Source organism: Gadus chalcogrammus, chromosome 9, assembly GCF_026213295.1.
Source record: "Gadus chalcogrammus isolate NIFS_2021 chromosome 9, NIFS_Gcha_1.0, whole genome shotgun sequence".
Classification (NCBI taxonomy): domain Eukaryota; kingdom Metazoa; phylum Chordata; class Actinopteri; order Gadiformes; family Gadidae; genus Gadus; species Gadus chalcogrammus.
Genome location: NC_079420.1, coordinates 17790902 through 17817136, shown reverse-complemented (window position 1 = coordinate 17817136; position 26235 = coordinate 17790902). Strand labels below are relative to the sequence as shown.

The 26235-nt window shown below is 42.1% G+C and overlaps 6 protein-coding genes across 8 annotated transcripts in view; 1 reads left to right on the top strand and 5 right to left on the bottom strand.

Moving 5' to 3' along the window:
• Positions 1-195, bottom strand: part of wwp2 (WW domain containing E3 ubiquitin protein ligase 2) — a 31516-nt gene extending 31321 nt beyond the window's left edge. For both annotated transcript variants that reach the window (XM_056598354.1, XM_056598355.1), the window contains exon 1: positions 112-195. The gene's annotated coding sequence lies outside the window, so the exon portion shown is untranslated. The remainder of the gene's footprint in view (positions 1-111) is intronic.
• A 135-nt stretch (positions 196-330) lies between these two features.
• On the bottom strand, positions 331-6411 carry LOC130389183 (diacylglycerol O-acyltransferase 1-like). Of its 2 annotated transcripts, none has more exons than XM_056598859.1 (18): positions 6119-6411; positions 5741-5825; positions 5289-5376; positions 4917-4957; positions 4127-4212; positions 3803-3855; positions 3617-3722; positions 3232-3318; positions 3084-3143; positions 2842-2945; positions 2555-2593; positions 2388-2429; positions 2234-2278; positions 1812-1921; positions 1655-1720; positions 1448-1535; positions 1249-1311; positions 331-1019 (listed from the first exon to the last, which is right to left on the bottom strand). In XM_056598859.1, the coding sequence occupies exons 2-18, from the start codon at positions 5746-5748 to the stop codon at positions 837-839; spliced, it is 1269 nt and encodes a 422-aa protein (XP_056454834.1). In that variant the 5' UTR covers positions 5749-5825; positions 6119-6411; the 3' UTR covers positions 331-836. The 2 variants fall into 2 exon arrangements, with proteins under 2 accessions (XP_056454834.1, XP_056454833.1); XM_056598858.1 differs by having other exon boundaries at positions 5741-5922; positions 6158-6411.
• A 109-nt stretch (positions 6412-6520) lies between these two features.
• polr2c (RNA polymerase II subunit C) lies at positions 6521-8951 on the bottom strand. Its single transcript, XM_056598866.1, has 9 exons — positions 8727-8951; positions 8446-8495; positions 8293-8361; positions 8098-8150; positions 7842-7970; positions 7643-7694; positions 7339-7507; positions 7146-7220; positions 6521-6955 (listed from the first exon to the last, which is right to left on the bottom strand). Exons 1-9 carry the CDS (start codon positions 8810-8812, stop codon positions 6811-6813), a joined length of 828 nt encoding a protein of 275 aa, XP_056454841.1. The 5' UTR covers positions 8813-8951; the 3' UTR covers positions 6521-6810.
• A 67-nt stretch (positions 8952-9018) lies between these two features.
• LOC130389187 (ubiquinone biosynthesis protein COQ9-B, mitochondrial-like) lies at positions 9019-12799 on the bottom strand. Its single transcript, XM_056598862.1, has 9 exons — positions 12689-12799; positions 11984-12206; positions 11351-11486; positions 10746-10888; positions 10563-10647; positions 10099-10203; positions 9651-9806; positions 9518-9571; positions 9019-9433 (listed from the first exon to the last, which is right to left on the bottom strand). Exons 1-9 carry the CDS (start codon positions 12744-12746, stop codon positions 9398-9400), a joined length of 996 nt encoding a protein of 331 aa, XP_056454837.1. The 5' UTR covers positions 12747-12799; the 3' UTR covers positions 9019-9397.
• A 2-nt stretch (positions 12800-12801) lies between these two features.
• ciapin1 (cytokine induced apoptosis inhibitor 1) lies at positions 12802-18322 on the top strand. Its single transcript, XM_056598863.1, has 9 exons — positions 12802-12918; positions 14637-14799; positions 15006-15149; positions 15376-15455; positions 15757-15925; positions 16040-16116; positions 16658-16776; positions 17040-17121; positions 17313-18322. The coding sequence occupies exons 2-9, from the start codon at positions 14646-14648 to the stop codon at positions 17421-17423; spliced, it is 936 nt and encodes a 311-aa protein (XP_056454838.1). The 5' UTR covers positions 12802-12918; positions 14637-14645; the 3' UTR covers positions 17424-18322.
• Positions 17891-24657, bottom strand: prmt7 (protein arginine methyltransferase 7). The gene is made up of 17 exons (XM_056598857.1): positions 24413-24657; positions 24040-24076; positions 23396-23545; positions 22752-22860; positions 22518-22630; positions 22108-22337; positions 21585-21765; positions 21058-21185; positions 20713-20851; positions 20527-20610; positions 20361-20408; positions 20124-20213; positions 19821-19982; positions 19520-19594; positions 19233-19393; positions 18878-18974; positions 17891-18677 (listed from the first exon to the last, which is right to left on the bottom strand). The coding sequence occupies exons 1-17, from the start codon at positions 24505-24507 to the stop codon at positions 18507-18509; spliced, it is 2070 nt and encodes a 689-aa protein (XP_056454832.1). The 5' UTR covers positions 24508-24657; the 3' UTR covers positions 17891-18506.
• Positions 24658-26235: the final 1578 nt, after the last annotated feature.

Below are 26235 nucleotides of genomic sequence, written 5' to 3'. Positions count from 1 at the left end.
ACCACTAGCGATAGCCATGAAATATGAACATGTCAACAATTGTAGGTTACATAAGCGAAAATATGACATATATTGGCACTGACAACAAGGACTATGTTATTTTTCTCGTACCTTTTTTAGCTGTGATCCGCTGATGTCGCTAGTTAACTTTCATTTCCGCCTCAATGACAATACCACGTGATACAGGGTAATCTGTGGCGCAATGGATCATGGATAACATCAAATAATAAAACAAGTCTGTGGCAATAACAAAGACAATTTAATAACATAACACAGACAAAACAACCACTTTATTAATTAAACTGTAGTTAGATTGTCAGGGACGTTTTCATTAAATTGAAATGTTCTCAATAATGTATTATCAAAAACAGAATAAATAAATATACTTTGCAATACGTTATTACTATGGCAGTACAACACATGATGAAATAACCAACGTTAACATGCTCAACACCTCCATGTTTGAACTTGTATGACCAGAAGTACATTTCTTAAATGTCCTAATGATTATGTATGAGACTCGTTAGATGATTAAACAGCGCCCGATACGATCAGATGACAATAAACAAAGCAGCAGCTTTATTTTCCATGTTTTACTCATGCATACAATTTTTCAAACAAACAACCTGTCCCGCAGTTCAGTTTAACCTTTTTCGCATCTTTATTGCCTTCATGGCTGCTTAATTCCTTCACCCTTATATAATTGGTGCAAAAGTTGCTCAGTCTTGCTGTTACTTGGTAAAAAAAAATATATATATGAAAAAGAGGAAGACTTCAGGTCCGCCCATCCACAGACAGAGACCCATGATAATCAGGTTACAGTCAGGATGGTGTAGTTACTGTCCTGACTGAGGATGATGATGGGGAGAGCTGCTGTTGGTGGTGATGACGAAGGCCAAGTAATGGTCGTGAAAGTACATGGTCACTGCCAGGGGAGGTCCCAGCAGCAGACACAGCCACACCAGGCCATTGCCATAGTTCCCCGTGAAATATCGTCCGAGGAAAACAGTGACCAGAAGCTAGAAGTGGACACAATGCATTAATGGCTTATGCTGCATAAACATTCTAGATATTCACCATACAAACCTCACTTTGTCATTATTATTTAAAAAAATGTAATTTTAATATTAATTTAAATTCACAATCATATTTTCTTTGGGGACGTAGGCTTAATGTTCCTTTCTCATGGCCTTTGCAAATCCATTTCCACCATTCATATAAAAACAGAAAGCTATGTTGCTCTCTCACCTCAAATACCATTGTGAGAAAGATCCACATTCGACAGCTGTGAAGAGGTAGCGCAATCACATACTGTAAAAAAAAAAAAAAAGGAAAGGCACTTCATCTATTCATTCCGTTTCCTGTTGCATATTTATACCCAATGGAAAAATAATATAAGCAGGATGCTGTCAATTATGCGTGTGGAGCAGAAGAAGCAGGGACGTACCTCACAGAGAACGGCAGACAACAGGAAGACCAATAACTCTGCTTGCCAGGGGCATACATTTGCCTCCACCAGCCGTGTGTACATATGTCTTGATGCATAAGAAGAAACAACATTGTAATCAATATTCAATACATCCCCAAAAAAATATGCCTATTATAATAAATATAATTGAATGCTAGTTAAACAATAACCTAGTTTCCTGTGTACCTGTGGCCCCATTTCTGAAAGGGAATGTTCCAGTTCCTCCAGAGGGTTATCAGAGACGAAGCATTCCTGTACACGTGACACTTGAGCCTTGATAACGTGCTACCTTACATGCTTAACAAAGATCCTGGAACAGTACACCAGGGGGATGCATACTGACCACCAGTCTCCATAAAAATGACGGTCCCCAAAGCGCAGGACCTCGGCACACAGGTTGAGGTAGGAATGGCACAAGAAGAACAGCAGAAGCCACAGGAAATGGGTGGGTGCCTGTTTGGATGAGGAATTAGTGTGTCACTGCTGGCAGCATTTTGGATTTTATGCTCACAGTATTTTCTTCAGTTTTGGTACTTTTATTTTATTCTTTTTCTGATGTGGCTTTCCCAACATGGGGCCTTTAAAACCACACATTTTTGGGTGTAGCCATAATGCATCATCCACCTTAATTATTATAAAAGTAGAATTTTTATTTATTCAAACTGAAAAACTGATTGCTGATAAATACATACGCGATTCCAAAACCCTTCCATATATACCATACAATAACTAATTGAAAAAAATATAACACTACCAAGTACTTACCACAAGTCCAACCAAGTGCTCTACTCTCATTGTAAAGTCCATGGTCTATGCATGATAAAAGAGATGTTATTTCATTTAAAATTATATGATGTCATGAAGAAATACATACTATAACCAGCAAGTTTATAGTATAACAAGGTAAGTTATCACTTACGGAGAATGAATTTTCTGACCGCTGGAAGATGGGCTCAATCCACTAGAAGAGAACAACAGCACTCAGGCAGAGCTGAGGCAGAGTAAACACTGTACCCAGTGTTACCAGTAAGCAAATACAATACAATCATTCTCAATAATTGCCAATCAAGCATATAGACAGCCTACCTGCTGTACGATTCCAACCATGATCTGAATGAGAATCACCTGATGATATTGGGACATATGCAAAAAATTACATAGCTATCCATTCCATTTTAACAAGGAGAGAATATATTCAAACCGCATTCACAGAGTAGAAATCATGATGCAAATGATTATAATCGATCCAGCAGTGTCTTTATTTTATTTTATCAAGGATATGAGAAAATCCAACTCTGTTCCCATGGTATATTTAAAAATGTATACAATTGGCAGAAACAGAGTCGTCTGTAGTGGTTCTGGGCCTGGCTCACCATTTCCAGAAGCCTGTGCAGCAGATTGCTCATGCGAACCTTGGGACTACGGGGAAATTCCCTCTGGTAGCAAAGAGTTGGGGCCAACAGAAAGTAGTAAAGGTCTGATGGATCAAGAGAAGGTTATCAGAAAATATATTATTTTGCTCTCGCTCTACCTGGATGTAGAGAACAAGGTTCTCTGGCTCAGTTTTATGACCCTGCTGTTAATCAAGTATCATGTTGCAAGCAATCTGCTTCACCTTTAAAAGTAAGATGTTCATCAGCTGATTTTGGCGAGCATGATTCATTCTTCTCTTCTTCTGTGTGAATAAATGTAAATTGTTGAAGAGATGATGAAGTTTCAACAGAGCCTCTAGTAGTGAAGACTGTAGGTGTTAAATACATTACCCTGTCTGTACCATCGATTTGTTTCGTGGTACGAATACAGCTTCAGGCCAAGCACAGTGTAGGACCACAGAGTGAAGAATGCACCTCCTAGTGGACAAAAAAACAACAACTCACATGGGCATTTATTGATTGGCATGTGAATACCTTGTGAAAGTAGCAAAGACACAGAGCGTGAATATGTGGATAAATCAACAAAAAAACACATATATAGCATGGACATAAATAATAGCATAAGTTGACACAAAATACATCACATTTATAAAAAGAAAAAAGGATGCATTGTCACGATTAATAAGGACAATAACAAGATTCACATTTCATTTAACATATGTTGCTTGGCTAAACTAGTTAAAAGAACCACTTTAAATAAAAATATGATGTTTACCTGTTGATATTGTAGGGTAAAGCAGAGTTGGAAGAGCAGAGATCATCATAAGCAGTCCGAGGTTTGCTAGATGTAAACAATGAGCATGGCTAGAGGACAATTTCCCCTGAAAAAATAGAATTGAATGAATAAATGTGTTCTCTAAATACAAATAATATAGCTGTACAACCAGACAAGCGTTGTTACCTTCTCTTGGGAATGTTCCAGAAGCAAAGCTGTTACAGCAAAAACGTTGGCAGCTGGAAGAAATAGGAAAATGAGAATCAGAGAATTCAGGTACCAGGAGGCCAAACTGAAAATAAACCCATTTCACAGCTCACAGGTGCATCCATCTGCTTCTATGTGTTTTTTAATAGCATTGGATATAATATATTCATCGCAATTTTTTCAATGAATCAAAATGAGTTGGAGGATCTGTGTGGAGCTAACAACATTTGTTAACATTTTTATTGAAACACTTTGGAGGACAAGAAAACTGAGATTGGTGTTGGATTGAGCAACCTGCCTCACCCAGGATAAGGTTCAAAGACGGCCAGTTGAGGTTATTTTCGGTCAGATGTTCCATTATCTTCTTCAAGTCTATCAAAAACCCATGTCTGACAAATAAGAGGGAAAATAATATTAAAGTTTTTAGCTGTATTTACATTTTGTTCGTTTTTTGTGCGTGTGTGTGTTTGTGTGTCGGTGACGGTGTATGTGTGTGTAGTGTGTAGGTGTGTATGTGTGTGTTTCTGCTAAGTGTGTTGTTGTAAATGCAGTAGGGAGTGTTAAGCGTTTTGTGAACTTCTAGTGTAGCATGAGCCTTGTCACCAGTCTAACATCAGCTTTTAAACAAGCCTTGCCTTATCAGATTCCTAACATCTGACATAGCTATGGTAGACAGAGGTGGAAGAAAAGTGACTCTTGATGTAGACAGGTATTTGATACCAAACAACTGGAATTCCATCCCCTAGCCAGCACCTCAGTGCTGATATTAGCCTATACTATAGAGAACATGTAGGTCAGGTGCATATTTTCCAAAGAGAGGAACCAAGCGGCTAGATAGGATAAGCTCAGAGTAAGCATAGACCATCTGGCAGTGTGGAGAGAGCATTGCAATGTTTACCCATAAATGTCTGATCATTTCCTTTGACATTTGAAATCTGATTCTAATAATTGGTGCATTCAACAACAAAATCAACTGTGTGTGTGTGTGTGTGTGTGTGTGTGTGTGTGTGTGTGTGTGTGTGTGTGTGTGTGTGTGTGTGTGTGTGTGTGTGTGTGTGTGTGTGTGTGTGTGTGTGTGTGTGTGTGTACTCACTGTATAAAGTTTTCCAGAAACAAGTGAGCATGAGTCAACACCTGTAAATCAGAGACAAACATTTTTAAACGACTCTGGAAGATGGGCTCAATCCACTATGAGAGAACGACACCATTCAGGCAGAGTAAACACTGTACCAAGTGTTACCAGCTAGCTAGTAATACATTTAGGTAAGCAATTACAATACAATCATTCTCAATAATTGCCAATCAAGCATATAGACAGCCTACAGAGGAAGGTAAAAGGAGTTGTTAGGAAGGTAAAAGGACAGTGAAAAGAAGTTCCAGTCTTCATCTTCTTAATGTTATATCAATAAATCAATTGCATAAGTCATTAAGAGTAATTATTGAAAGGATGCGTCAAAATTGCCACCAGGAGGATAATGATCCAGTTGAGAATGCCTCTGTAAGCTGTGAAGCGGCTGTCAGAGCTCAGCAGGGAGTCGTGGAGGCGATGGCAGCTAGATAAGAAAACCACAGACCGTCAGTGGGATGTGTTAATAGAAACAACACTTTCCACGCTCATTGCCACAGCACACATGATACAATTATTGATCAAGTGAATAAAGGAGAATAATTGATTAATTCAAGAAGACTACCACTGAATAATATATCTCGGCTACAATTGCAGTAGGGCTGGATATTGTCCATGGAACAAATAACAAATAAGCATATGCCTTATTCAGCTAGTTTACATTTAGTCAAATTGTGCCTTATGATTTGGATTAATATTGTCCTTAATATTGCCAAACGCAACAGAAAATGTGTAATTTCCTAAATTGTCACAACTCCCCAATGGCAGAACATTAGCAGGGAGAAACTTACCACAGCATGGCTTCATAAGGATGCTGTTGTTCTTGGGGGTTGGCATCAGGACCACAGGCATTTTGACAGAGACTTGCTATCTCTTCTTCGTCAGAAAAAGAAGTGCACACAGAAAAAAATCTCTTTCTGGCTGTATTAGCCATTTGTCGTTCTGATTAACGTTGCAGAACTAAACCAAAAACCTATGGTTTAGAAGAGTGGACAGCCAAGATAAATCTCATATTCCTAAAAAGGAGATTTGTATTTAAAGCATTTTTGCGGAGACAAAATACATGCAAATTACTTTATAGTCTTCTAATTACACAAAAAAAAATCATTATTTTGCTTTTTAACGCATTTGGGGTTTAATCCGATGATGCAGTCTATAATTTTGCTAACCTTGATACTAGAAATGTCCGGACTAAGACGACACTTTACCGTGGGCCAATGTTTTGTTGAATGCAGAATAATGTCATCTGTAATAGAGGACAATTTCAAGCAACCCTATTGGTACCCGGAGCTAGCTTTTCCTCTCCGCCTAGCATCACACCGGTCCAGGTTGGTACCACAACAAAACGGCTCGTCCCAACCAGTGCTAACCACCCGATAAAATAATTGCTTTCAATGCATATTCGCTCTCGTCTACTCCGCAGTTCACATGCGTATTTTCAAGGCTCTAATCAGGTGCACTTGTACGCCTCTATAAAAAATGTTGCTTATTTTTTGCTCTATTTATCAGATACTCGTTAGAAAGCCCTCCTTCAACTTTAGTACGATACAAATGACTCAAAAACGTATTATAAAACATGTTTAATTTCTTATTTTATTACAAAAAAAGCCTAAGAACGTTCCATTCAAAATCCATCTCCATGTTTGAAATACTAGCAAATATCTACCTAAAACAGCAGGCTAAAAGAAAACTGTACTGTGGCTTACATAGATTCATGAACATTATGAAGACACAGATTGCATTAATGAATGTCAAACATACGCAGAAGAACAATAACTTGATCAGCTTTTGTTTGATTAATTTCAATTGGGGGGAAACAAAGAACTCAAGTGGTGATCCTACAACAGTAGCCTATGCATGTTCAGTTGATGGTGAGGACATCACTCTGGATCTCATGGCTCAACTGGGTCTGGAGGTCACTCAGCTTCTTCTTCAGCACTGCCAGTGCCGACATGACGATGGTCTCTGGTCGCAGGGAGCCGCATGACTCCACGTTGTAATAGAACCTGCCAGATCACACACACATTGAGATATTCGTAGATACATGATTTGTATTCAGCACATACACCAAATACAGACTGCATCAAGTATGTTATGGGAAATTAGAAAAGTAAGTTCTTATATATGTACTTAAAAACATTAAGGCAGAAAAATGGCCCAAACAACCCCAAACAGTAAGTACACAAAGCCCCATACCTTTCTGGCTTTCCATTAGGTTCGTATGGGGCTTGCACCTCATCCTCCTCAATTTCTGAATATTCACTCTTTGGCCTAGGAAGAACACAACAAACATGGCAGCCAGGTTAGAAATCAATCATGTAGGTTCAAACACACAACCCTGCTGTATTATCGGACCCCTAACCCTCACAACCAGGGAAACAGAACTTACCATTCTTCAGGTCGAGGGAACACTGTGTGCCGCAGTGCATTGTCTGGGTCGTACTCAAAGGACACCCCCGCCGTGGGGTTCCACTTGGCGTGCTCCTTGCCAAACCCTTTCTTGGCGTAGGCTCTGAGTCGTAGCTCCTGGCCCTTACGAAGCTTAACTAGAAGAATGTCTGTGCAGGGTGTGAGATTTAGGGGAAGCGATTATAAAAAACAGATACATTAACTTAAAAGTTCAGAAACTGCATTGATAGAAAATAACTGCAAAGATGTTGACCGCAAGAGGAAGGATGGGGGGAGGGCCATACCGTCCTGTTCAACGTAGTCATTTGGGTCATTGTCTCTGCTCCTCGAAGTCACCTGAAAAGTTTCATTAGTTAGAAAAGTTAATAACAGAGTTCTCCACTTTCCAGGTTACATGAGAAATGGGCTCAAACCGATCTAATTAAGGCAGAGGCTATGCAGGAAGTCAGGCCCTTTAGTGCACCGTTAGTAAAAGGAACTCACTGGGATGACTCTGGGGTTGTTTGACAGGAGGTCCCGGGAGGTAACATGACGGGTCTGGTCCTCTGTGCATCGGACATCCAGCGTCAGCTCAACTGAACACTCGGGGCAAAAGTCATCGCAGGTGCAGTCCTACAGAATTTTGTACAATATTATTATCTTTCCATTTCTTGCAAATTTATCTGAATTATACATTTCAGATCAAGTGGCGTTGTAAGCGGCTTGCAGTTTATCCAACAAACAGAATAGTAATACTTGCCCTCGAGTATTGCATTTTCTCCACAATGTCATCACTGGTGAGTGGAATAAGCCCTGAAAACACATGACATGTTGGTACACCGAAATTAAAAAAATACAATATGTTGATATCAAATCAGGTCAGAATACTTAATGGTACCTTTCTAATAATACAGGCAGTGAAAGCCATAAGACAAAATCTCTCAAGAACACATACCGACTCTATGGGCAATGAACTCGTCATGAAGTACAGATGAATTGGCATCTATCTGTATCCAGTCGATAGCTGAAATAAATAATGTAGGTCAGGATTCTGAGCTAATTTCAAAGACAGTGTGGTTAAATAACAAAATACTAGGGGTTCCTTTACCGATCGTTGCAACCTCAGACATAAACACTCGCCGGATAGAATTCGCGACCCTGGGTGAAAGAGTGAAAACATGTGTCGCTTATAAAGGATAAAGTACGATACGTGTAAGTTAAGTTACCTATTTAGCACGTTGATAAGTATTAAAGTGTATGTATAATGTTTATGAGTATATCAAGTGGCGATTGATATCAAGTAAAAACATTTGAGAACACAATGATTCTAGTAGTAACGTTACCACCGGACTACACAACACTTATATGGACGTTTGGTTGTATACTTACGCCAAATCAGTGTTCTCTATGATAAACTTCACATTTTCGTCAGACAATTCTGTGATTTTCACAGTTGGCTGGTTAGCATACGGCATGTTTTCAGTTAAAATAGCTTGGGGATAAGATAAATCTGTACGAAACAATAAGTCCTTTCAACACTACCGCATCTGTAGGCTTGCAGGCCTAGCAAAACTATTTCCTGATCGCTGATTGGTCAGACGATGTGTACTCAGAGAGCGATTGGACGAAGGCAGAGGTGGGTGGGTTGATATTCATTACCATCCGGGTCAACAATTCTGTCAACAGATTTCAAAATAAAAGGTCTGCTATTTTATTGCACTTTTTTTGTTTACAATATTTAGGCACTTTCAAATACATTGAGGTGACAATGAATGTATGATGTATGAAATACACATAAAGAGGTTTTGAACTACTGAATAGTTTAATGAGTTCCAGAATGACTCAACAGTATATAATACATATTATATTATACAAACAGAATACAGCTTTCTGGGATGGAGAGATCGAGCACTGGCAGTTGAAATGTGCAGATTCTGCAACTGAAAATAAAACAATAATCATACGCCTTTTTTACTAATTAATAAACATATTTCTTAGTGTAAATTGATAAGCCATATGTTTGAGTATGGTGAAACTTGGGTTGACAGGAGCCTTTAATATCATCTTCTCTGGTTCACTCCTGTTAGATTCTTCAGCTGTGGGAAAGGGAGTACACCATTTTCCCAATTAAATTAAAAGACACAAACCTCATCATAATTCACAGTAAGAAAAATACTTACTGTAATGGCAGCTCCCATTAATCCCTGCACCACTGCTTCCCCTGTGGACTGCACCTATAGAGCATATTTCACTTTAGGGACAAAATCTAAAATATATAGTTATTTAGCAGACTGGAATAGGATAACACTGGACCTGTTTGGCAGTGCCAGCCATGTTGACAACATCCTGAATGCGGTTTTCAAGGAAGGCCCAGGTATCCTGGTAGTCTGGGGAGGAGTCCTGAATCATCACCAACTCTGTGGTGTTATAGATGCCCGTTAGCGCTGCTCGTTTGGTGTACCAGTTCATCTACAAAAAACCAACAACACATAAATATCATGGTTAAGGTGGCAATACAACAATAAAGTCTAATAAGAATGTAATCGGAGGATTTTAAACCAGACTGAAGACCTAATTTGACCTGGGTGGTGGCAGGTCAGATAATTTGGGGATGGTGCGGAAAGGAGAAGAGGGGTATGAGGGCCCATAGTTATGAAGTGTCTCAAAATGTATTTGAATTAGTTATGAGGGTTCTTATGACCTTTGAATATTGATAGAGTTTTAAGAGAGGTTGATAACTATGGGCCTGGGACCAACTCACGTCTGTGGAGCGATCTCCAGCGTGGTACCAGATGTCGTCGATCAGGGAGGACAGGTGCTTCAGGCTGTCAGGGATGTTGTGTGGAAGGAGCAGGAGACTCATGGCCTAAAGGGACATTCCCAGTCATGGGATCAAACAGCCGGTAATACATTTTGAGAATATTCAGTGTTTCAAATGGACTATTATTTTTTTCAACTGAGATGCATGAAATTCCCCTACAATTTGCCTATTGATCACAACAGAATATTTTGTCTGCAATAATCTGGTGGAATACTGAATCAATAATTGTATTCAACTCTCTAGCTTTAATTATACCTACAAACCACTTCCTAAACATATATGGATATTGGGTTTACACAGTATTCAACACAGACACCTGGAATTTTTTATATCATATGTTTCATTTCGTAAAGTAAATTCCCATTCATATTAAGATGCCATGTGTTATCAATTTGACAACATACCTGAGGCCATGTTTCAATGTAGGGGATATGCATTCTCAATCTGGCCTCCACGGCATCCCTTAAGAACTCTGCAGTCTTCTTTTTTCTAAATCACAAAGTTGGCATGTAAAGAAATGTGTACTATTGATTCGAAAACCGGAAAGCAATACTGGATAGCATTGTAAACATGTAACGTGCACATACTCAGCCTGGCCCAGCTGGACCTGGTTATGCTGTTCAGCTAGGGTCTCATTCAACTCTGCGTTGCACTGTGCAACGAAGTGCAGGACCAATTCTCCAGCCCCATTGTCAAACATACCAGTGGATGCAGAGGAGAGCCCAATGGTCTGAAACAGATGCAATAACAATGATTGAATGTATACATTTTGTATTAGTTCATTTGACTAATTTAATAAAAGTATATCGGGCTGGGGGGCTTAATCATTGTGTTCATGAGACCAGTGATTCCAGCATTTCAGATGCAGCAGGAATGACGTGCCATTTTCTAAAGCTGTAAACCGAAAAAGCATCTTGCTGAACGCACTTGGACAGACTTCAACCATGACCCATAGTTACAGACGAAATCTATCAAGGAACCTCATCACGACTTAATAATTTGGGAATACCTAATGGCACCTTACAGGCAAGTGCAGGCCATCGTAGCTTCTCCTACGTAATTGGAAAAGGAGGTGTGTGTGTGTGTGTGTGTGTGTGTGTGTGTGTGTGTGTGTGTCTGCAATTTAACCTCACAACTAGAAGCCACAATCCTACACACTGCACCTCTAAGAGGAGGGTTACCTTCAACATACCTCTGCACCAGCTGCAATGGCCTCCATTGACCACCCATATAGTGGGACAAACTCAAGTGCAGATGTTAGGATGCGAGTTTGAAGTTGTTCCTCCGTCTCATACTCTTCTTCCTGCTCCCCGCTCTGATCCTGGTAACTAAGCAACCAAGAACCACCAGCGGAGATTCAGCATATTTAAAGCAATGAGAGAAAATGTAATATAACTCTTTAGATAATATTTTAGCAATATGAGCACTGTAAACAACTTGGTAATGGAGTTTTGAATAAAAAGCTTGGCATTTTAAGTCAATATCTTAAAATTAACCATGACTATGTAGAGCCAAAATGTTAACACTTAAGACTATGAATATGGATAGGCCACTGACAAGTTTGTCTTAATATAAGGGTGAAAATGAATATTCATTGCATGTATATCATGTCTTGCCTAATGGAAACAATGTCAACAATTATTTTGATTGTTAAGTAAAAACGAAATGATAATGCCAATACATTTCCCACTAAAATATTAGAGTTGGAATGCAGCAAAAAAAACGAAAGGTTATCTTATCTATAGTAGCATTCATTGTGAAACTGCATTCGTGACAACCTTTTATTTCCATCTCATCCATACCATAAACACAGTATGATGCTGACCTAGTGTTGGACCTGGATCCTTCCTCTGCTGCCGCTGAAGCCTGCTGGAAACCCTCAGTTGTGTCCTGCTCAGACTGGTACTGAGCATGGCTTGATGTGGAAGAGGAGCTGGTTGGAGAAGTTTTGTCATCTTTTGATCCATCCTGCAGTCGAACAGCAGCGCAGTGAAATCCTTTTCTCAGGTTGGCACACTGGGGATGGGTCGTTTTTGGTGCAGCCAACACTTAAGTCAGAATAATGAATAATGCAATTAGATAATATACATGGATGGCAATGGAGGTTATTAAGACGAAAAATAGCAATATCATATGATTCTGTCAACTAGTATTAAGAAGCACAGATTAAGAAAAAAAATCCCAGCGTAATTATCAGTACGTAAACAACTGATTTACTTGGGAAGACCGAAACGCCCCCCACTTGCTGGAAGCAGTTTAATATTGAGTCAGTCAACAACAGTTTCGAATATGTCAATACGAAACAAGGTTAAATCAATGATTCTGTCAGTTTGAATGAACATTATGGCCAACAAACTCGTGTTTTATTCTGCCCTTCATGATCACCTTTTCCTAAATGTCAAGTGACATTGGTTAGGTAAGCAAACGACAAATGTTTTTCGGTTCAAACCACATGTGCAACTCAAAAATTAAATCGTTGAATAAATCAAGGGGAGTTATTTTGGCTTAAAACAAAATGCTTGTATATTACCGCTGCCAAGGGCCCGGAATGCCCTTACACTCCGTAAACCTCGTACTAGCGCCGCCATATCCAGCTGCAGCGGACTGTTTAGAAAGTGTTGTGACGAATTTATTAAGCGACCCGCCGCATGCTGTGCACGTCATTGTTTTGAGCAATACAGACCACCTGACCGTCTTTTCGCATGTCCGCCGCGATCTGAATTTATTTCATTTTATTCAGAAGTAAGGGACCTAATAAAGGTAAGAAAGGTTTTGAAGTCTGTACAACTCTATATACTATTCAGGTTGGAATCTGATGTGTTGTGTTGTGTATTTTTTGAGCAAGTGGTTTTCTGCGTCATGCTGCTTGAGGTTTCTATGACTTTCACATATAACTACGCATTTGTTCTTTACAATACAGGGACTAAAATTAGATACTTTTCTATCAATTTATTTTTCCAAAGAACTCTCCAATGAACTGAAATGTTTACCAATTTCTACAAATATCCATTGTGTTAATTTTTCTAGCTGTGTTTGTTTTGGGCTCTGTAGACCGAGTGCTGCATTGTGCAGTGTCATGGTTAGGTTGCGATCGTATTGGCATACCATACGACAGTGAACCCCAATTAGCGGCCCGCGGGCCAGATCCGGCCCGCAAGAGCAAAATGTCCGGCCCGCGCAGACCCACATGTCACATGTCATCTCCAAAAAAAAAAAAAAAAAATTTTTTTTTTTTTTTTTTTTTTTTTATTTGCGCGGTCTGCTATATTTTCCCCTCAGCCCACACCATCCACTTGACCGTTGACGTTACTGCGTGCTGACGTAATAACGTGCTTCGTGCGTCACTTTCCCGCTATCCAAAAATCAACGGATTGAAAATTGATGAAAGAAACATGTCATTTGCCATGAAAAGGAAGGTCAACCAGGAGAACCGCCAGTTTAAAACTGAATGGACCGATGAGTATTGCTTTTCTTTACCGGACCATGCCAACGCAAAGCCGACATGCTTAATATGCAAGCAGAGGGTGGCTGTCATTAAATCGGACAACCTGACACAAACTGTTTGCATGCTGCCAGCTTTAATGGAAGTTTCCCAGAAAAATCTGAGCAACGCAAACCAAAGATTGCAAGCATGTTGACATCATACAAGCGGTCAGTTTTAACCATATGCAAAACGGCATCGGCACAAGAGAGCGCAACAGCTGCTTCATTGCATGTTTTCTGGATGCTTGATAAAGCTAAGAAGCCCTTTGCTGATGCAGAGTTCATTAAACAATGTGCAATTCACATGGCTGGTGAAATCTTAAATCAAGAGGAAAAAATCTAAACAAAAGTTGTGGAGCTATGAAAGCAGGTGCCGAGGAAATGTCAGCTGAACACAAAGATCTGTTGCTGCACAACGATGTTCGCTGGCTGAGTAAAGGCCGTGTGTTGGAGAGGGTGTGCGACCTGCGTGATGAACGTGTGTCATTTTTATCCAGCCTGCAGAGCCCAAAAGCCCGCGAATTTCTGGCGGGCTGACGCCAAGGTGTTGGCAGATGTTAATTTTTTGTGACATCATGTCTCATCTGAATCACCTTAACCTGCAGCTAAAAGGCAAGAACCACACTGTTGCTGACATGTACGAAGCGATTGAAGCCCTCCAGTCGAAGCTGGATGCTATTTAAACCTAATTGATCTAGCCCTCCTGCATTATCGCAAAAACAGTAATTATAATTAAAGCTAAATTTGCACATAAAAATGGCGAATTAGAAAAATGAAACGACATTTCGGCCCTTGGCATGGCATGTTTGACCAAATTTGGCCCTCTGGAAAAACTAATTGGGGAACCCTGCCATACGAGTTGGTAATTGTACGTTTTATTCGTTCATTGATTAGATCAGTCTGAGAGGTCAAACCAATACCTTTACTACGAACATCTTTGTCTAACTACTTCTGCCACCACATTTATTTAATTTAAGCTGATGTTTGTACTCTAGAAGCCTAGAATGGACCTTGGCATCAAGGCAGGAGACAAGGTGCTCCTGGTGTGGAATCAACCATCATCCCCTTTGGCCCTCAAAGAGCTGGCGGAGAGTGTGGGTGCATTCATTGGAACCGATGGCAAAATATCAGTCGAGAATATGGAAATGCTGTTATTATGTGAGTGTTTGATTTTATATCATTACGCTATCATGTCAACCTTTTTTTTTATTATACACACGCATATCAAACAATTATGTTTTTGTTATAATCTATCGTGTGACAGAAATATTTCAATTTGATAATGCAAAGGAACAATCAATACCATGAATCTTCTCAGCAAGCTGATGGCCTAAAGCTTTAATTCTTGTCTTTCTTCCCTCCAGCCTCCCATAGACCTTCCTCCTATGACTGGGTCCTCTCCTGCCTTCTCACTGACAGCTCGTCTGTCCACAGCTCAGAAACGCTGGCGGAAATGGCCCGGGTTCTCAAGCCTGGCGGGAAGCTCATTATGGAGGAGCCGGTCACAGGTGAGATCTACATAAGATCCACCCATCCGTCCCGAGCAAAGGACCTCTGAATCTGATATTTAAGTAGACTTTGAATAGTGAACCCAGAACCTTTGGGCTCTTGGTCAAACACCCTATCCACTCATCAGTCTGCAACCTACTGTATCTCTTTGTTTGTTTCTTTTTATTTACCTGGCTCTGTTTCTCATTTTACCTTTACCGCAACTCCTCTTTCTGTCTGTAACAGGAACTAATGGATACAGTGTGAGGACTGCTGAGAAACTGGCATCTGTCCTGAAGCTGTCAGGCCTGACGTCTGTTGCAGAGGTCTGTGTCTGGAGTGTCAATCATAATTCTAGAACATTTTACACAAGAAACCCTTTTCCATGACTTCATAATCCAAGGAAATGGATTGATATGAAAACCTTTTTCTCTATGGTTCAAGGAGAAGATTGATGTTTGTTTTTCCATGCTATCACTGTGTCGTGGGACACGTAGCAATAGATACAGGCGTAGATTTTGTGATTAAAAAATGGCCTTTGGGGTGATATAACTATACATACTATCGCTGAGCAATAGTAATAGCAATAGTGTCTACTTATTCTTGAGCCGTCGGTTTGTTGTGCAGATGGGTAAAGCAGAGATGAGTCCAGACGCACTGAGCTCTCTCAGGAGCAGCACTGGCTACCAGGGGAACTCCCTGCTCAGGGCCCGCATGTCGGCCGCCAAGCCAGACTTTGAAGTGGGCTCGTCGAGCCAGCTCAAACTCTCTTTTGGGAAGAAGACGCCTAAGCCAGGTCGATTTTAAAATTATACTTTATGTGTTATTTCAGCTAATTTGTGTGTGTGTGTATGTGTGTTTTACTTCTGTGTGTGATCGGGCTATTGGGTCAACTGTGTTGTTTTATTAGCCGAGAAACCAGCCCTTGATCCCAATGCTGCCAAAATGTGGACCCTCTCAGCCAATGACATGGACGATGAGGCTGTGGTAAGTAAACTGGATGTGCTCCAAAGTCTCCAAAAAAAGTCTGCAAATTAACGCATGCTGTAAGAAATATGAATGTATGTCTGTATATATATATTTGACATATATATACAGTACACATACCCTTTTATTTTCTTCAGTTTGTCTATGGGACACATGCTGTATATAGGTCTGTGTCTATGGGACACGTACCGTGTATAAGTATGTGTCTATGGAACACATCCTGTATATAGGTACCGGTATGTGCCTAGCAGTGTACAAGAAGCCCTTCAAATCCTCAAAACAGCAATTATTCACAAAAATCTTCTAGATGTAGCTCTTAAGTACATATACAATTTTAAGAGCTTTGAAGATAATAGAGGACACACCCGTAAACTAGGGCTCTGAAGCAGATGAGGGATGGCAAGGCCTGCTTGTGGGAAACGGCACAGGACATAACCCCCCACCTTGAGTCTTGAGACGGGCGGGCGGGCTCTCCACTGAGCCCTGGTCTGACCTTAGAGCACTGGTTCTGGCTCCTGACCAAGCACTTACTTGTGTTCAGGACTTGGTGGATTCTGACACTCTGCTGGATGAAGATGACCTAAAGAAACCCGAGGCCTCCTCCCTCCGAGCCACTTGCGGAGATGGGGCTGCCAAAAAGAAGAAAGCCTGCAAAGACTGGTTAGAAGAACAACAACCTTAAATACTGCAAAGCAACACATCCCTCCCCCCTACAGTTTGATTCATGAATTACCTAAGCCGTTATTACACAGTAACTCCCAGTTTCAAATTGGCATTGAATAGCCCCAGTATAATGGTATTATTATTAATTTTTTCTGTAAGATAACCTACCATTTCCTCTTGAGAGCTACAGAGTTGAGCAGCAGCGAGCCATGCATTCATGAATATGTAGGTTAATTAACCATTTGTTTGTTTGTGTGCAGCTCGTGCGGCTTGGCTGAGGAGTTGGAGCAGGACACCAAAGGAGTGCAGAAGGCCAGCCTACCAAAGTCTTCCTGTGGAAGTGTACGTAGCTTTGAGTTGGCGCATTTAGCAGAGATGCTTTTTGTAAATGATCAACAAAACCGATGCAGAACCTGCTGTTGATGAAACGATAGGCCCTTGTTGTAAATTTAACGACTTGTCGTTTACGTGTGCCATGTTCAAAGTGTTGCTTTTGTAATCTCCATATTGACATCTGATGTATTGTTTTTCAGTGTTACCTGGGTGATGCGTTCCGCTGTGCTAGCTGCCCACATATGGGTAAGCCAGCCTTCAAGCCAGGAGAGAAGATCGTGCTAGACAACAATACCCTGACCGATGCTTAAAGACCCAGAACCATAAACAAGAAACACAACTTGTTGCACCAAACCCATTTCTGACCTCTAGGTTACATTCCGCCACTTGTTACATGAAAGCAGTGTTGGTTTAGGGAGAAAATGATTGACATGGATGGCATTTAAATTGACAATTGATCAATTCTAAGTTAATGACCAATGCTTAAAATCGAGTTCACTTACGCACCTACTCTGAATGTCACTCAGTTTGGAGCTGCAAGTGTCGGGTAAATCACAATAGTACATCTAATCAGTCACGTGAACTGTTTGTTATTGAAGGATGTCAAGGTTTTTCTGATTTAGTTAGCATTTGTGTCACTTTAATAAAAAATCCTTTGCAGATGCTGGCTCTAAATGAAGTTGAAGTTAGTCAAGTCAATCATTACCTTAATGAGAGCACCCAAATTTGAATTTTCAAGCTTCATGTATATTTGTCTGTATAGATGAAGATTTTGGCAAAATAATAAATGCACTTGATTTGAATGAGGTTTATTGTAATGTAAAGCAAACAATCTTTTCATAAATACGGTAAAATGTTACAAAAAAGGTACATTCATTAGCTATTGTTGAAGTCATGTATAGATACGAACGCCATAAGCAAAGATTACTAGACCATTAATTAAGATAATGCTTATTATTTCATTAACTTATATTAAATGGTTAATTAATGTACTTGGTAAAGTGTTACCATACCTTTTTGTATTTTTAGTAGTTTGACTTAACCATGATCGAATTTCACCATGAATTGACAGCTTCTATTCTTTGAGAATGGTTAACCTTGAATACCTATTAGTTCGGCAAAAATAAGTAGGCAAGACATTCCGCTCAAACGCTAGCAATAAAAAAATTGTCTTATCCCACGTTTTTGGATTTTCTATCAATAGAAAGATTTCAGTTTTTCTTGTTCTTGGTTGTATGATGAACTCGCTATAATCCCAGCACTAATAATCCCAGAATAAACAGAAGCAAATCCAAAATACAGTAGGCACAAAACGGGTCACCAGATGGGCGTCTCCATCGCGAATGACATGTAAAAATAGGGTTTGAATCATAGTTCACATCTTCAGTCCCGTATCACGCTGAATCAGAGACAACGTTGAACTCCATACTGATGTCTCCTGAGCTGGGTTCAAAGGTGAAACTGTAAGACACTTTGCCGCCGCCGCCGTCTTCCCCCACGCTTTGTCGCGGCGACGGGAAAAAGTAGACGCCCTGTTTTCTGTGACGACTCCACTCGCAAGCACCCTGCGGGGACGGCATACAGTGCATCCATATAAAGACTCTACGCAGCAATCGTAACTGGAATCACGGTCAACGAAAGCAAAAGTAAACCGGGGAATGCAGATCAAAAGAACATGAACTCTTATCTCAACAAATGTTATATATTAGAAAAAGTGAAAGAGAGTGACCATACACAGATGAGAAGAGGTTTGGTTTCTGCTTACCTGCTCCCCAACATCTCCTGAGAGACCCATGCTGATGGTGACTTCCTCGGTCAGCTGGTACTCCATCCATATGGCAACGCCATGGCAAGAGCCACTCCTGGAAGGACAACCAGAATGCAAGCAATGAAATGCGACGGTCACTTAAGAATACGATTATTATACATTAGAGCTTTTAAGATCAAGATATTGTAGGATGTAAAAAATATGGGAGACAAGAGGCCAGTGAGATACAACTATCGGAACTTGGAGACCGTATAACAACTTGAATAATATAGCATTTACCACCACGCATATTCAAACTCTTGGAGTTCAGTATATAATTATGGAGTCCAAGCCTCCACGAGATGAAGTGTACCTGACAAAGGGGAAGCAGCCCTGAGCGTGGATTGGCTGCTCAGGGACACACTGCGTGAAGTCAAAGGTCATGACGGCAGTGGGCAGGGACAAAGCTCGGCACGGGTATTCCCACAACGGGTGGGGCTCCGCCTCACGGGACTCACGGAAATCCAGAGATCGCTGAAGGCCGAGAGACGGAAAATGGAATTATTTCAAAAACTGAACAAAGTGGGCAAGACAGAAAAAGAATAATCCAATGAAAGTTATTGATTTCATAGAGGTAAGCAAATGACTTCAAGGGGTTACCTGAACCATCTGGTCCATGGGCGACACGTCGAACCCTTCGCACGTTCCACAAGGGGCTCGTATCCTCCAAAGATCCTAGAGGGACAACGATTAAAACAGCGTTTTGCATCATCTCCCCCGTCTGAACGACGATACTCCAAACTCCATGCATGGGGATACAGAGGGTAATCATTCATCATAGGCACCCATACTGCTAAACACAATACAAAATAAGTAGGCAACTTATCCCTTATTTGACTGCGATGCAAAAAGGGAATTTCTGAATGGAAATGTGTGAAATGAACATGCAGTCATGCCTCACCTGGAACTCCACGGCGGCGGCGTGCAGTGTGGCCGAGCGGGGCAGGATGGCGGCCCCCGGACGCAGGAGCTTGGCCAGCGCCGTCCGGCAGTACCAGAAGAACAGCGAGTGCCACGGCAGCAGGCTGGTGCTGTAGTAAGGCTCCCCCATCAGGACGGAGATCTGGGGGGGGGGGGGGGGGGGGGGGGGGGGGGGGTGTCACAACAAGGTATGAGCATGGAACTGAAGACGCCGCAGCTTGCTGCCGGATCAGGGCGGACGGAGGGGAGTTTAAGGTGCTGGGGTCAGGGCTCAGGGGGTCACCTGTTGTCCCCCCAGGTCGTTGCTGCTGAGCTGGTCGGCTCTGATCTCCAGGAGCTCCACGCCGCCTTTCATGGAGTTGGCCTCCAACACCTGCAGAGCACAATGTGGAAGGATGGATTGGTGTATTGCCTTATTGGTGTACACATGATGACATAGACGTCCACTGTTACGCTTAATATGAACGGCAATGCCATCAAGATGGGATTTACATGTATGTGTGTATGCATGTACATTTACCTGATCAATAACCCGTTTAGACATTCTAGAACTTTCCAAACCAAAGACCTGAATGAAAGGACAGACAAATGCAGCGAATACTGTAAGCTCATGGTTTATTCAGACAATATGCAATTAAAATGCAGGAACTAAGAGTCAAAATAAAAAATAAGGACAAGTGTCTCACCTTTTTGGCCCCGAGCATGTGAGCAAAGACGGGCAGCAGGCTTCCATCGCTAACGCTCAGGCAGACGCTGTCTACATCCAAAACCTACACACGAAAGAGACCCGGCATGATACAATGGCCAATAGCGTGGCATAGTGGGTTCCCATTAAGCCAGCCCGTCCCCCGCCACCGAGCCCTGCTACGTACGCTGCGCAGCGCTCTGACGTAGCTCTCCGTGCGACGGCCGTCATTGAGCTCTCCGAAGCGTGGGCGGTTCCACACAAGGTGGGCGTGGCAGGTACAACATGGCCGGCACAGCGGGGTCTCCTTCAGTCCCACCTGTTGGCTGAGGAAGGAGAGGGCAAACCCCGGGGTCACAACAAGCTGCTGCTGGATCAGGCAGGGGACACATACATCACGCATGCATGCGTGCATAGAGATTTGGACCACTTTTGTAATCATTTCTTTGTTTACTGGAGAGACGGTGAAAAAACAGTGGTCAGAGGAATGCAGCGTTGACCCACAGCAGAGGAGGGAACCAAAGGGGAGTACCTGTCTGTCTGCAGGCCGTACCACAGGCTGTAGTCGTCGTGGATGACTGTTAGGCTCAGCTCCTCCCCCTCCACAACACTCCTTTCGGTAGGCAGGAAGTAAACACTCTGCATCCAGTGGTCGCGCCACTAGAACCACACAGAACCACGACCCCACATTAGTTCCAATAAATTTGACACGAACGCTAGAAAAAAGTCACGTGGAGCACATCGCTCATATCTTGGGTCGTCTGGTACTGGACGAAGTCCCCAAGACCAACTTGGCTGCCGCCGGGTATGCAATTGCCATGACCTCTAAACTCAACGCAACATCATGATTCCAGTTTAAAGTTTAGAAAAACATATTTTTTATTACTAAACACCACACCAAAAACAATACCAAGGCTTCCCCCTGTCGCACAAATGCTAGCCCACTGTTAGCTAGCTAAGTAGGTAGGTAGGGATGTTTGCATGTTGTGCCTTATGTAATGCCATGTTTTGTCTGAGTGTGAGGATCATGTGCATGTGGCTGTGAGGGTCTGAACCCACCGGTGCGGCTTTGGGTTGAGGGTAGGTCCAGCTGGGGGCCATGCTGCAGACGATAGAGCCCTCGGGGTCCATGTCAATGTCCCACCAGGACAGAACCACCTGGGCCCTGCCGCTGACCCGGGCTGGAAAGTGAGAGGTGTGGGACTGTGGAGCGCTGCTCACAGGCTTACTGAAGTCCAGACTGGTGGGGAGAGGAAACAACCAAGAGAGGGGCAGAGGGGACGACACAGGGGAATAATAAGGTTAATAACTAAAGAAAAAAATTAAAACTAAGAAGCCGAAAAAGTTGAAAAGGGCTTATGGAGAGCGTGTATAGAGTGTATAGAGAGCTTCTGTCTATACAATTCTCTGTACCTGTATTTGCAAGTATGTATGTACTAGGTGGAGTTTATTTTTCTCTATATTATTATTTAACCAAATATGTAACGCTTTTGCCTGTTCATTTGTATTTTTGAAAATAAAGATTTGATCGCAAAAAAACAAACAGCTTATGTAGAGCCTGCCCTCCTTCTCTCTTTCTCACCTGAACATGGTGCAGAGAGGGCCCAGGGGTGTGAACTGTTCAGGGGAGACCTGGCTGAGCTGGATGTCGCAGACAGAGTGGGCCCCGGCGCACTGCGTCACGGCAGGGGGCGGGGCCAGGCGGGCCCCCTCCACCATCACGGGCTGCAGCTGGCCCCAGCTCCACAGCAGCTCCGACTCCACCAGCTGAGAGTAGACGGTGGCCCGGTGTGGCACGGCCTCACAGCCCTCCTGTAGGGGGCGGTAAAGAGACAATTCGAGCGGAAGAATGGAGTAAATGGGGTCTAAAGAAGACCCTTTCGGCTTGGACTCCAACCCCCTGAATAGGTGATCCTTCCCCAAAAGGACATTGCAGACTGACATTGCAGACATTGCTGAATGGGATAAAAAGACACACACACACACACATACCTGCACCAGATTCTGGTGTGCGTGTTCGTAGCTAGGCAAGGCGCCCTCGCCAATCAGCTCAGTGTCAAAGAGCTCTGTGACCAAGATGTTAGCTCTCGTCTGCATGTCCCCGTCTGTCAAAAGACAAACATTATTTTAGTTAGTTACAACTTATCTATTTTAGGCGGAGAAATAACTGCACGTATAAGCCAGCTACATAGCCGTAGCAGTCTGTGAGTGGGCATCATGTCTGACCTGGCCCCACAGTGACTTCTGTGGAGTGCTTGTTAATGATCTTCATGCGGTCGGAGAAGCCGTTTTTTTCCACAATGCACTTTGCTGCCTCGGCCATGGGCTTGAACACCTGAAAACAAAAATAACAAAATAGATAGGTAGTTTCTTCATATCAATAAGCTACAACTGATTAAGATTGGCAAAGGGGATAACCTCAAGGATGTGTTAGAATTAAAACAAACGTAATACATTGCATTGTGAATATTATATAAAGAGCAGAAGCAGGTTTCTAAACTTTTGGGGATTATTGGGGAGATTTAATTTGAAGATATAAAGCTCCTTAATGCTTTCAAGCACTGCGGCGTAAACTTTATGTAATAGTGCTTTATAACAATGAATGTTTTGGTGTTAAAAATAACCATTGGTTCGGCTAAACATTTATTGGGAAAGGAGCTTTCAGCAATAAGCAAAGAGGAGCCTGTTGCAAATTCTGGTGTGGTCCCTGGTCACAAAGAAGGTTATAATCTGTAGCTTATTATAGACCTATACTCAAACACTAGCATTTCCTTACAATATTATAGAAATGCTATGATTGCATTCAACTATAATGGCATATATTATAGAGGGCTTTTTCTTTAGAAATGTCTGGCTCATGTTTGTGTTACCTCTACGGCGTAGCAGAAGTCTGCCCCCGCTGTGAGTGCCATCATGGAGAGCAGGCCAGTGCCTGTTCCGATGTCCAGAACCGTCGCCTTCTCACCACGAGCCTTCACTCTGGCCACAGCTGCACGGATACCCGCGTAATATTTCTGGTTCTGGAATAGAGAGAGGGCAAAGCGTTATTAGGTGAACGGCACAGATTAACCAACCAAGTAGGGTGTGTCCCAGGAATGAATTAAGTGGATTATTATTAATCAATTTTAAACAGTTCTAGAGGATAACCTATGTTTTAATGTGTCTGGTGGGAGAAGCCCTCCTAATGTCACTTTTGTAGATTTAGCAAAAAATTACCCTCCAGAGTCAATGAAAAGCCCACAGTACATCTCTGCGGCAGCAGGTCAAACATTTAAAAAAGATGTGCAGCTTCAGGTAGCAGAATGGCAATGAGCATGACACTATGTATGAGCCTGCCCCTGAGAAAGGGACTCCATTCCACTGTGATTACTGGAGTTGCATTATCACCCAAAAGTTAGCACTAAAAGACATACTCGTAGAGATTATACTATTTGGATGCCCAGGATAACTGATAGCTCATCATGAATGAGTGGGGTTGTACTATGTCTGCCTAATGTGTGTGATTAATCCTCACCCGATCGGTATCATGAAGCATATCAGCATAACTGGACCTGATACAAGAAAAAGATACAAGTTACAATTATTGATTTTGTAAGTGAATGGCCCATCCTAATGACTTGGCATCAATGACTTACTACGCCAGTGCATTGTCCAAAATAAATCCCAGATGTATTGGCATTATTCTAAAGGCATTATAGTATTTTTTATTATGGGGCAATGTAAATGTATACTGTGCTATCTAGCTATGAAGTGAACTGATTGACCAACAGAGCAAACATAGTTGGCTTTCTGCATACAATAACAATCATAAAACGTATGGTAACACACGGCAGCTAAATTAAATGTTTATTTGTGCTAATAATGCTATGCTCCCCATTGCAACCTGCCTTGCTATCTCTTGGTGATAGTCGTATTCCTCACTCTCCTCCACCCAATCTAGGGCACCCGTAGTTGGGTTCGCTCGTCCACAGAATGTCTTCATTTTTGCATAAATTCCCAATATATGATCACCGGTTAACTGTGTGACTTTAGTTTATGACAAGCGTATACGTCCAATTACTACCGCGGTACTGTAGTTTACTTTACAGCAGCATTGCCTACAAGGGGGCAGACATTTTCACCGACAGCGTCACAGGTTGTTCTGATCACGTGGTCAATGGAACACGTGACAAAACTGTTACCCTGCTGCCACAGCAGTGAACTCTGTCAGTAGCACGGAGCGCACAGTCCCAGAATTAAAAAAGATGTGGTCTGACATAAAGGTACATATTTGTATGTAGCCTACCAATAAATCGTTATGGTCCCTAAAGGCACTCCCCCTCCGAATCCTGCCATTTGCATGGTCCGCCAGAAGTGCCATATGGTGCAGCATTACCACGGCGCTCACCTCTGTATTTATAGGGTTACGGTAATAAGACTGACCGAGAACACCTTGGATAATCAGTTTGTAATCACCCACATGAAATGTTCTTGAACATAACCCCTTTTTAATGCCTGACTTGTCATGAAAAGCATCAAGAGTAACGGACAACAATTGTGATGAGGAGTGTGGCTTGGTTTTCCACGCTTGGGATTTAATTGACATTTGATAATGTGTTCACAGTTTCACATAAAAATATTATGTTATTGACACACGTTGGACAGATGCTTTATTTCATGCAGTCGCGCCGTCAGTGGACAGTATGGAGTGACGGGATTAAATATCCTAACCCTAAGGAGATGTTTCTGGAGTTATAACCAAGAAATAACGCAGTTGCCTTAAATTATTCTGATTATAGATTTAACGCATGATACGGGTTGAAATTAAATTTATGAAGGGATATGATAAAACAAAATGTTTCTTCTCACTCTTCAATTCTTCTGTCTGACTTCAGTTCACCACCACACCATCTGTGTCGCCAATTCTCCTTTTCCTCCAAACCATGCGTACGCATGGGTCAGAGTTTGCTTAGGGCTGCGCACATTCTCCCGTCAAGATGGTTTTTTTATCGATCACAACCTTGGCGTGGAAAGTCACGTACGCCAATTTCAGCCCCGTTTTGTGCGTATGCAACGGTTATAAAGGAGACCCCTGGGGCCTCATGTACTAAGACTTGCGTGGATTTCATACTGAAACTTGGCGTACGCCAAAACCCAGTCTTACGCACAAATAAATTCAGATGTATCAAAGTGTGCGAACGCATGGATCCAAGCACGTTTCTTTTGTACATCTCAATCAACGTGGAATTGAGCACACATGCCGAGGTGCCAAACTCCTCCCTGTCCACGCCCTCATTTAAATATGCAATTTTATTTAAATAGGCCTCTGGACCTGAGATTCACCTCTTAATCCGATCACCTGGCACCATGAACAGAGGCAAAAAACGAAACTTCACGGAGTCCGAGCTCGAGATTTTGCTCCACGATGTAGAAATGCGCAAGCATATGCTATTCGGAACCCTGTCAACAGGGATAAATGCAAAAAAAAAAGAGAAGTGAGTGGGAGCGTGTTTGCGAGGCCGTCAATGCAGTGGGGTCTCAGCAGCGCACACACTCTGAAATTAAAAAAAAGTGGTCAGACCTCAAGGTGGAGGTGAAGCGGAGGGTTTCTGCCCACCGCCGAAGCGTGACCGCAACAGGTGGGGGGCGGGAGTGGGGGAACTCTCCCCCTTCGATTAGAGAGTGGCCGCTTTTGGTGACACAGCTCTCACCGGAGTGGTGGGAGCCCATG

Coding starts and splice junctions, on each gene's coding strand:
- ciapin1 (XM_056598863.1), top strand. CDS start 14,646: ATGGACCTTGGCATCAAGGCAGGAGACAAGGTGCTCCTGGTGTGGAAT. Junction 16,117..16,657: donor ACATGGACGATGAGGCTGTG/GTAAGTAAACTG, acceptor ACTTGTGTTCAG/GACTTGGTGGATTCTGACAC. Junction 16,777..17,039: donor AAGAAAGCCTGCAAAGACTG/GTTAGAAGAACA, acceptor GTTTGTGTGCAG/CTCGTGCGGCTTGGCTGAGG.
- polr2c (XM_056598866.1), bottom strand. CDS start 8,812: ATGCCGTATGCTAACCAGCCAACTGTGAAAATCACAGAATTGTCTGAC. Junction 8,151..8,292: donor GTTCATTGCCCATAGAGTCG/GTATGTGTTCTT, acceptor ATGTGTTTTCAG/GGCTTATTCCACTCACCAGT. Junction 7,695..7,841: donor ACAACCCCAGAGTCATCCCA/GTGAGTTCCTTT, acceptor GAAACTTTTCAG/GTGACTTCGAGGAGCAGAGA.
- LOC130389187 (XM_056598862.1), bottom strand. CDS start 12,746: ATGGCGGCGCTAGTACGAGGTTTACGGAGTGTAAGGGCATTCCGGGCC. Junction 12,207..12,688: donor ATTCCGGGCCCTTGGCAGCG/GTAATATACAAG, acceptor TTCTGACTTAAG/TGTTGGCTGCACCAAAAACG. Junction 9,807..10,098: donor CTGGAGATCGCTCCACAGAC/GTGAGTTGGTCC, acceptor GGTTTTTTGTAG/ATGAACTGGTACACCAAACG.
- prmt7 (XM_056598857.1), bottom strand. CDS start 24,507: ATGAAGACATTCTGTGGACGAGCGAACCCAACTACGGGTGCCCTAGAT. Junction 19,595..19,820: donor CCGCCGCCGTGGAGTTCCAG/GTGAGGCATGAC, acceptor TTGTCCCTCTAG/GATCTTTGGAGGATACGAGC. Junction 18,975..19,232: donor GGCTGCTTCCCCTTTGTCAG/GTACACTTCATC, acceptor TTGTCCTTCCAG/GAGTGGCTCTTGCCATGGCG.
- LOC130389183 (XM_056598858.1), bottom strand. CDS start 5,883: ATGGCTAATACAGCCAGAAAGAGATTTTTTTCTGTGTGCACTTCTTTT. Junction 2,279..2,387: donor GGTCAGAAAATTCATTCTCC/GTAAGTGATAAC, acceptor TATCATGCATAG/ACCATGGACTTTACAATGAG. Junction 1,721..1,811: donor CATTTTTATGGAGACTGGTG/GTCAGTATGCAT, acceptor TCACGTGTACAG/GAATGCTTCGTCTCTGATAA.